General features: G+C 32.8%; 1 protein-coding gene across 1 annotated transcript in view; it reads right to left on the bottom strand.

Moving 5' to 3' along the window:
• Positions 1-209: 209 nt before the first annotated feature.
• LOC107548974 (myosin-IIIb) overlaps positions 210-10,132 on the bottom strand; it is a 70,996-nt gene continuing 61,073 nt past the window's right edge. Inside the window, 8 exon segments of the mRNA XM_071582274.1 lie at positions 210-287; positions 634-703; positions 2,247-2,600; positions 2,698-2,863; positions 4,713-4,802; positions 4,876-5,057; positions 6,622-6,752; positions 9,562-9,620. Of these exon segments, the coding sequence (XP_071438375.1) occupies positions 280-287; positions 634-703; positions 2,247-2,600; positions 2,698-2,863; positions 4,713-4,802; positions 4,876-5,057; positions 6,622-6,752; positions 9,562-9,620 (1,060 nt within the window). The 3' untranslated portion in view covers positions 210-279.

Consider the following 10,132-nt stretch of genomic DNA (forward strand, 5'->3'; position numbering starts at 1 on the left):
GACAAACCCAACCACTGATCAGACATCACACCGCCTCGCGTTCCTTAAACCAGACAGAGCTGCAGTGTATCAAATAAAAGCCTTTATTCAATCTCCTAAAACATCATTTACATTCAATAAAAATACATCAAATTACAACCGACTGTAAAAATGAAGTTCAAAATCTGTCAAATTACTGTGTAGCAAAATTACAATTTCACAGTTACATACACCTAAAAATCTCAAATAAAATCATGGATAGCAGCATCAAGAACATCTGTAGCTTCAGTCTCCACAGCGTCACGCATCTGAAACAGACAAAACATACAACTAAATAATGTATTTACTTCCGAAACTAACAGATTAGATTAAAAAAACACTCGATTACAGGAATAAATTCAAAACTGTAAAATCAGTCACCATTGTATTTATTTTTAAATGATGAGATCTAGGGCTCTCAAACTCCAAAAATGAGAAAATGATCATAATCATTGATATGATATATTTCAAATCCTATGATATTTTGTGAAATTTATCAGCATATAATGAAGTAAAATGAGCTTTTTTAGCTGAATGGACTGCTGTGCTGAAGACAGACAGAAAGTCATGTGTGTTTATGGATGAAAGAAATCAAGCGGCTGATCGATAACTCACCCGTCCTCTTCCACGAGCTCATGGCTTTACCGGAGGAGACTTGGATCTGATCCTGGCTCTGCTGGAAGTGCTGGGAAAACACGGGAATTGAAACAACATCCAGTTTAGTGAAGAGATTCAGTTCCCTCTGGAAAATGATGCGAGTTCAGTGTGCTTTTGTCTGAACAAGAACAAACACATGAAAATGTCAGTCTCACACGGACTCGGTGGCATTCAGCCTGCAGTAAAACCGTTTATTACGCAAAAGTATTGAAATATTGTGTGATTGTGTTTGAGTAACTGCAGCTTTACTATCAGGAGCAAAACAAACTAAACTTTAATTGAAGGTTCTCTTATGTTCTCACTGACAAGAGTGTTTTTCATGAAGTTTTCACATATTATTATTATTAATATATATATATATACATATATATATATTTTTTTTTTTACATTTTAATATATATATATATTGTTTTCCAAAATATTTTTATATTATAATATATTATAAGCATTATTATTATAAAAAAAATAATTTATTTGATTATATATATATATATATATAATGCATATTATTATTATTATTATTAATATAAATGTATACTATTTATTCAAATGTACTTATTATAATTACTATTATTATATATAAATAATATTTTTTGATAATATTTGTACAATGTTACAATCATTATTATTAAACATTTAACTGAATATTATATATATGTTTTTTACATATTATTATTAATTTCAATATATACTAAACATTTATTCAAATTTATTCAGTATATTATTTACATAATTTTTTTAAATGTTATACAATATATTATCATAATTAAACTTTTAATTGAACATTTTTATTATATATAAATATATAATGTTATTACATATTATTATACATTTTTTAAATTATTATTTAAGTTTTTGCACATTATTATTAATTATAATAATGATACTACTACTACTATTTATTGTTATTTATATAAATATAATACTTTATTTATTCAAATGTATTTCTTATATAAATAATACTTTTCAATTTATTTTTAGAATATATTATTACGATCATCATCACCAAATATATCCCACTGTGACAACGTGTTGTTCAAAGCATTGTGAAAAATAGCTTTTACTAGTTAAGGCTTTGACATTTGTGTTTATAAAAATAAATAAATAAACCCATTCTAAGAAATATTTACTAGAGTAGAAAGTGTGACAACTAACCTCGGCCTATATGTGACCCTGGAGCAGAATACATAAGCTTTCCATTGATGTGTGGTTTGTTATGATCGGACAATATTTGGTTGAGATACAACTATATGAAAATCTGGAATCTGAGGGTGCAAAAAAATCTAAATATTGAGAAAATCATCTTTAAAGTTGTCCGAATGAAGTTCTTAGCAATGCATATTACTAATCAAACATTAAGTTTTTATATATTTACGGTAGGAAATGTACAAAATATCTTCATGGAACATGATCTTTACTTAATATCCTAATGATTTTTGGCATAAAATAGAAATGTATAATTTTGACCCATACAGTGTATCATTGGCTATTGCTACAAATATCCCCCAGCGACTTAACACTGCTTTTGTGCTCCAGGGTCACAGCTCTCCTCTGTGCATGTGTGTTTGTACCTGTTGGATCTGCTGGATTTCTCTCATGGCCAGTCGTATGGAGGGGTAGAGTCGGGGGAACGGTCTGCTCTCTCCGGTCGGATCGTCGTTCTTGTGCTCCATCTGAGTGGCTTCGACTCGTATGCGGCGGTCAGAGATGTGCTTGAGCACCGGCGGTTTGTGGGACTCTGGGTTTGAGTTTCCTCCCGGCAGCAGGAAGAGTCTCTGCGTCTCTAAGTGCACTTTATGTGAACCCGTGTCCATGTCCTGATCCTCAGCGGGACGCTCCACCGCAGACGACGACAACGACGATGAAGGTGATGATGATGATGTAAAAGCTTTGAGCTCCTCATAGTCCGGCTCCTGATCACACATCTGCACACACACACACACACACACACACACACACAAACCAGCATTACTCTCTCTCTACACTGAACACACAGCTGTGAGTGGAGTGCAGGACACTCACCTGACCGCAGGGCAGCGTCAGCAGCTCCATGAAGGGCATGATGCCCAACTGAGTGTGATACTGGACCAGATCTGTGAGAGAGGAATGAGCCCGATCCTCCCCGAGAATCACATACTTCCCATTGCTCTGCATCTCCACCATATAGTGACGACAGCGATCAGCACCCCTGACATAGAGCACAAACCAGCCCCAGCAGACGTGTTTACAATCAATCAGTAAACAAAAATGCATATATACATTAAAAATAAATAAATAAATACAATTCATTCAACATCAACAACATAAACAAATTACTGAACAAGAATTATAATAATTAAACAACAAAAATACAAATTATAATTGTGGATTTTAGTTTGAGCATATTACTATTATTATTATTATTATTAATGAAAATAATAATAATTATTTATAACAAACATATAATAGTTATTTAAATGTATTCATATGTATTTATTATTATTATTATTATTAATAGAAATAATATTATTTAAAATATTTTTACATTATATTATAATCACATTATTATTTTATTTATATCAAATTAATGTTATTACTGATAACAATACTACTAATAAATAAGACAATAATAATTATTATTTATAACATAAGCATATATTAGTTATGTAAATGTATTCATATGTATTTATTATTATTATTATTATTATTAATAGAAATAATATTATTTAAAATATTTGTACATTATATTATCATCACATTATTATTTTATTTATATAAAATTAATGTTATTACTGATAACAATACTAATCATAAATAAGAATATTAAAATTAAATATTCATAAAATATCTTAGTATTTGCTGATTATTATTATTATTCATAATGACAATAAGTATTAATAATATAAATATATACATTTGTATTTATGATTATTTATATCATTTATCATTATCATTATTATTTTATGCATATAAAAAGATATAAAAACAAATGTTACTATTTTTAACACTATTAAAAATAATAAATAAAATAAAATATATTGTTAATAATAACTAGCAAAATGCAAATGTTATTTAAATGAGTATTAATAATAACAATAATAAATTATTTTTACTATTTATTGTGATTTTATTATTATTATTACTATTATTAATAATAATCATCTAAAAAAATATGTACAAAAAATTGGAAAATAAAAACCATCATATTCTGTTGCTGAAATTGAATTATGTACTTTTACACCATGTACGTTTATGTAAACTCCTTAAACATGCACAGTCTTTTTATGAGAAAATAAAACTGTTTAAAGGAAAACCCGATCAACATAGTCACACAAACAGTCTGTCAACACAGTTTTCATCTTCTCCTGTAAAAGAGTTTCTATTGCATTACTGGTTTGCAAATATGTGACCCTGGAGCACAAAACCAGTCATAAGGGTCAATTTTTCGAAATTGAGATATATACATAATCTGTAAGCTGAATAAATGGGTTTACCATTGATGTATGGTTTGTTATGATAGGACAATATTTGGCCGAGATACAACTATTTGAAAATCTGGAATCTGAGGGTGCAAAAAAATCTAAATATTGAGAAAATCATCTTTAAAGTTGTCCAAATGAAGTTCTTAGCAATGCATATTACTAATCAAAAATTAAGTTTTGATATATTTACGGTAGGAAATTTACTAAATATCTTCATGGAACATGATCTTTATTTAATATCATAATGATTTTTGGCTTTAAAAGAAAAATCAATAATTTTGACCCATACAGTGTATTGTTGGCTATTGCTACAAATATCCCCCAGCGACTTAACACTGCTTTTGTGCTCCTGGGTCACAAATAAACTAGGTTTTCATGAGCTTATTTCTACTGATGTTGATTTAGTCTCATTTTAGCCTATGTGTCTCATGCACTATAGAAGTCTTTTTTAGTGAACAACCTCTTAAATTTCAATTGCAACTATTTAAACTTGAAATATGCAGCACATGTTATACTTCCGTTGGTGCTTTTATTGTGATTTTTCTCCTGATTTTGACATGTTTTGGCACAACGCACCTGTAGGTCAGTGTGAAACCTTCCCGGCTCTGACCCACTCGCACCAAGAAGCAGCCGAGAGGTTTGTTGATCAGGAGATCTTCTGCTCGTCTGAGAAGCCAAGGTTACAGTCAGCACATGATAAACCCTGTATGTTCAGGAGCGAGTGTGTGATGAAGCGTACCTGCGTGAGATCATGCCGTGGAACCAGCTGGGGAAGCCGCCGTCTCTGGTCAGCTTACGCACCTGCGTCTCTTTGAACCAGTGGATGGTGTTGGTCTTCTTCAGCTGTTTCCCTTTCATTCGCTCTTCATCTGTGGCCTGAAGCATCAGAGGAGCGTCCAGCTCGTTATCAAACAGAGTCGCCTGACCACAAACAAAACAAAAAAATGAAAATGAGATGAACGAAAACAAATCCAGTCATAAGGGTCAATTTTTCGAAATTGAGATTTATACATCATCTGAAAGCTGAATAAATTGCTTTGCATTGATGTATAGTTTGTTAGGATATGACAATATTTGGCCGAGATACAACTATTTGAAAATCTGGAATCTGAGGGTGCAAAAAAATCTAAATATTGAGAAAATCATCTTTAAAGTTGTCCAAATGAAGTTCTTAGCAATGCATATTACTAATCAAACATTAAGTTTTGATATATTTACGGTAGGAAACTTACAAAATATCTTCATGGAACATGATCTTTACTTAATATCCTAATGATTTTTAGCATAAAAGAAAAATCTATAATTTTGACCCATACAATGTATTGTTGGTTATTGCTACAAATATCCCCCAGCGACTTAACACTGCTTTTGTGCTGCAGGCTCACATATGAGACTTAAATCAGGGTTATTACCGTTAACTAAAACCATGAAAACATAAAACACTGAAATAAAATTTAACTGAAACAAAATACCTTTATATGATCAGTTACCAAGGCAACATTTGAGTTTAGTTTAGTTTAAATTGAAGTACTAAAAGAAATAAAATGAGCTGAAATAAAAATGAATACAAACTATAGAGATATTTAAACAAAAGAAACAGAAAATAAATAAAAATGCCAAAAATAAGGCAACTTTAAAATTAAAATGGAAGATATAAAAATGAAAACTAATTCAAAATATTAATAAAAACAACATATAATATATAATAGTATATCAACAATACTAAAATAAAACCGCTTAAAGTTAAAACAAAATGGCATATAACAGGTGACGAAGAAAATAACACGCGACAAACATGATTTAAGAAAGTAAATTAGGTCAATTTTGGTTTGAAGTCGACTTTAAACTTCAAATATTAATTAAATAAATTATAAAACAAACACACAAACAACATCATAAATAATTAGAATTGTGCATATTAGTTTTTGCATAGTATAATAATAATAATAATGAATTATTAATATAAATATATATTATTTGTAAATGTTTATTGATATGTATTCATTGTTATTAATAAATAAACCAATAACAATATTATTAATGGTATTATTTTATTACTTGTATAAATCTATTTATTTATTATTAATATAAATGTGACTATTCATCATAAAACTAATAATAATAATAATAATAGGTAATCTTACAAAAAAGTTTTGTTTGAATAAAATATTATAAAATTAATACTAATAATATAATATTTTCAATATATCATCATTATTATATATTTTATTTACTATTTGTATGAATGTAATTATTTATTTATTATTATTATTAATATAAATGTGACTATTTACTATTTAAAAGAACACTATGTTTTATATGAATAAATTAATGAATGTTGATGATGAAAGGTTAGGGGTTTTGAAACAAGTTTGAGCTCTAATACAGACTAGATATGCGACTTGGCACATAAACAATCTTTAAATTGCTAAGTTGAGGAGTTAATCTCATAAATGCATGTGTAATATTTCACTGGATAACAGACCTCAAACAGCTTGCTGCGAGGCTGCGGCACAGGCGCCAGATGCGCTGCTTTCAGGACGGTGCTCAGCACCGAGCGCGGCCTGGGCTCCGGCTTCTTCTTCCTTGGCAGGGGCACCGGTGGAGACGCTGGTCCTGTAAACACACACACACACACACACACACACACACACACACGGCTTTAACCCTCTAAGCACCAAAGTTGCAAAATTGCGACAAGACGTCATACTTAATAGACTGTAGTTCCTAATATGGTGTAATATCTCATTTGTATTCCCTACCACTAGATGGCAGACATGTAGTACTTCGATTCTAGACCAAAATTATGTCACGTTCCTATTCAAAGCGTTCGAGGAAATAGCAGAGCATGTGAGCTATCGTGTCATTGATGCGGAAGCAGTTCAGTTCATAGCGTGCGAGAAAATTGTGAGAGAAAATCGCCAAATGGCTAATAAAAAGTTGTACCGTGAGGATGTGTTGCAAATGTTATTCACCGATTCTGACTCTGAAGGGTGATATTTGCCTTTTGGAAATGACGATCGGTCGTCTAATAATCGCGCTTCTCCCGGTACATCTTTGCAGCGTAATGGTGCCGCCGTGCAAGGCGCGAGTGTTCACGAAGCACAAACAAGTGATCATTCAAACATCTATTCAATATTTATTATTTCCTGAATATTACTGATCAAAAAGTAGGCTACTGTTCACATGCGTTTTACTACTATATAGTATAGTAATATCGTAATAATTTAGCACTTTCTCCCGTTTTATTGTTGGTTTCCTCTTTTCTGATCATTTGGAATGAGGATAAAAATATAAAAAAAAAAACATGCAAATAAGTTCAAACTTCAATTCAATATCTACCATTTCCTGAATATTATGAAATTCAAGATGGCTGCATCTGATGACGTCATAATATGCTAATTAGACGAGTATATTTACACCCCACATAAACTTTCGGTCATGCCCAACATTTTTTTAATTTACAGTAGATCTCTATCTTTAAGCCTTTTCAAGCCACAAGCTTTTGAAACCTTGATGTCAAAATCCAGCATTTTTCCCAAAAATCCCTGGCACCTAAAGGGTTAAGTCCTTTCCACACTGAGCGCGAAAAAGCGAAACGAATACCGGACGCAATGACGCACTGGAATAAAACAATAGATTTCTATGGATGCTTCCATATAGACAGCGAACATTCGTGACAACACATGAAATATAATGGTTTATTAAAAAAAATACAGTTGCCAAATGCATAGGCTTTCTAGCATTAATATGATCCTACTATAGCAACAATTTACGACAGTCCGTTTCACAAAGTCGCATTATTACATCTGACACAAACTTTCCGCTCAAGCGGTTCAACTAAGAATGCAGCACTACTGAGTAAGCTGTAAGATGAAATAATTCTTTAATGTTTAATAGAGGGCTAGATGGTCGTATTTAGTTGATTATTTCACTGTATTGTTATTGTTTGTTGCTGTTCAAGTTGTTCGAACTTAAAATGATGCATCTGTTAAATAGGTCGCAATGAATGAGTTATGTCAGGGAATCGGTCGCAATAAGCTTGTGTTTCAGTGTAAAGCAGACACAATTAAGTATTTCTGGTGGTTGTGGTGGTGTCACTTGTCTGTATTTGTGGTAAAACTGCTGCCTAATGCCAAGTTCACACTGCACGATTTTAGCCCGATTTTTCACTCGCCGACAGGTTTTGCGAAATCGCTGACCAATGCCCGAAATCAGAGGCAAATCGGTGCTCGTTCAAGCGAGTGACAATCATTTATCACTTATTTGTTCATTAATGACGTCATCAGCGACTAGTCGACTTCGACTCGACTTACATCACATAAAAGTCGACTTCAAAAAATCAGAAGTCGTTCAATGTGCATGTGCATGTGTCTGCTTATTAATCAAAATCAACTATAGATCACAACTGGAAGTTATTACAAGCACTCGATGATGGTTTAAAGTGGGTAAGCAAATGCATTAATAATTACATACATTTGCAAGTGTTGCTTGATGCTACTTCTAATTATATTTTAGGATGTAAACTATTCTTGTAAGCATTATAAGCTATGTTTCTATCACCTTATTTTTATGCGCATTTTGAAGTATCGCATTTGAGACGAGTGATGGAAATGCCAAATTTAGAATAAAAATGAGTTTTTACGCTCGCTTGTGGTTTTTGACTTGTGCGAAAAATGGTTAATGCAAATAATGGGAGATGGAAATGCATTTTGCGAATAAATTCCTCCAAGCGCATCAAAAAAAGTCATGTGACTTTGCGCTATGGGACGGCAAAACCTGACTAACCAGCGGACCGATCTCATTCCACAGCATCTGAAATGTTGTTATGGTCATTCAGAAATGCACGAGCAAAGTCTGTCATCAAAGTATTTCTGTATAATTGCCTCCCAGAAATGTTGCGTTCCCAAACAGCAGCATCCACCTCCGAAAGCAGTGAATTTCCGAAATTCATTGTGTTTCGTCTGCTCGCTCTGAGGCGCAAGTCATTTATTATATAAATCACTACTGTTCTTAGTGATTTATAGTGCCAGGTTATCTGGAAGTGACGATTTTGTTCTCTTTGATTCGTTGTGATGGAAACTATGCTTGTTCGCAAATGTTTTATGCGATATTCCAGTTTTGCGCAAACCCGGCTATAGATAGTTTGTTTCTGGTGTAGAACCTTGTTTATCTTAATTTAATGCTCTATATTGAGCAGCGGATGATGTTAAATCCATTTACGAGGTACATATCTGAGGAAAAATGCATTGTTGGTTGGTGCCACCTAGCGTGCAGGTGTGAATTAGCAGAAGGCGAACAATCGCTTCATGTTCGGTGTGAAAGCACCGTTCGTCGGCGATTCGCCTCGGTGTGGAAAGGCCTTTAAACACACGCCACTGCCATCAGCACTGGAGCTGCTGTGAACACAGAGCACAGTCCTTACGCCGGTTCTCCTGCTCCAGCTCCAGACGCCTCCTCCTCTCCTCCTCCAGCTGCTGTCTCCTCCTCTCCTCCTCCTCCTCGCGCTCCTCTCTCTCCCACTGAGCCTGACGCTGTCGCCGTATCTCCGCCAGCAGAGCCAGATACCTCCTCCGGCAGATCCTCGTGCGGTAATCTACACAACAAGAGACGCAGTCAAGTATTAAACACACTCGAATGCCACAAGACAAACTCATCACACTGTTAAAAACAAGCATATATGTGACCCTGGAGCACAAAAGCAGTCATAAGGGTCAATTTTTTGAAATTGAGATTTATACATCATCTGAAAGCTGAATAAATAAGTTTTCCATTGATGTATGGTTTGTTAGGATATGACAATATTTGGCAATATTTGAAAATCTGGAATCTGAGGATGTAAAAAAAATCGAAATATTGAGAAAATCATCTTTAAAGTTGTCCAAATGAAGTTCTTAGCAATGCATATTACTAATCAAAAATTGAGTTTTGATATATTTACAGTAGGAAATTTACTAAATATCTTAATGGAACATGATCTTTACTTAATATCCTAA

Source organism: Sinocyclocheilus grahami, unplaced genomic scaffold (assembly GCF_001515645.1).
Source record: "Sinocyclocheilus grahami isolate Dianchi unplaced genomic scaffold, SAMN03320097.WGS_v1.1 scaffold359.1, whole genome shotgun sequence".
In the NCBI taxonomy this organism is placed as follows: domain Eukaryota; kingdom Metazoa; phylum Chordata; class Actinopteri; order Cypriniformes; family Cyprinidae; genus Sinocyclocheilus; species Sinocyclocheilus grahami.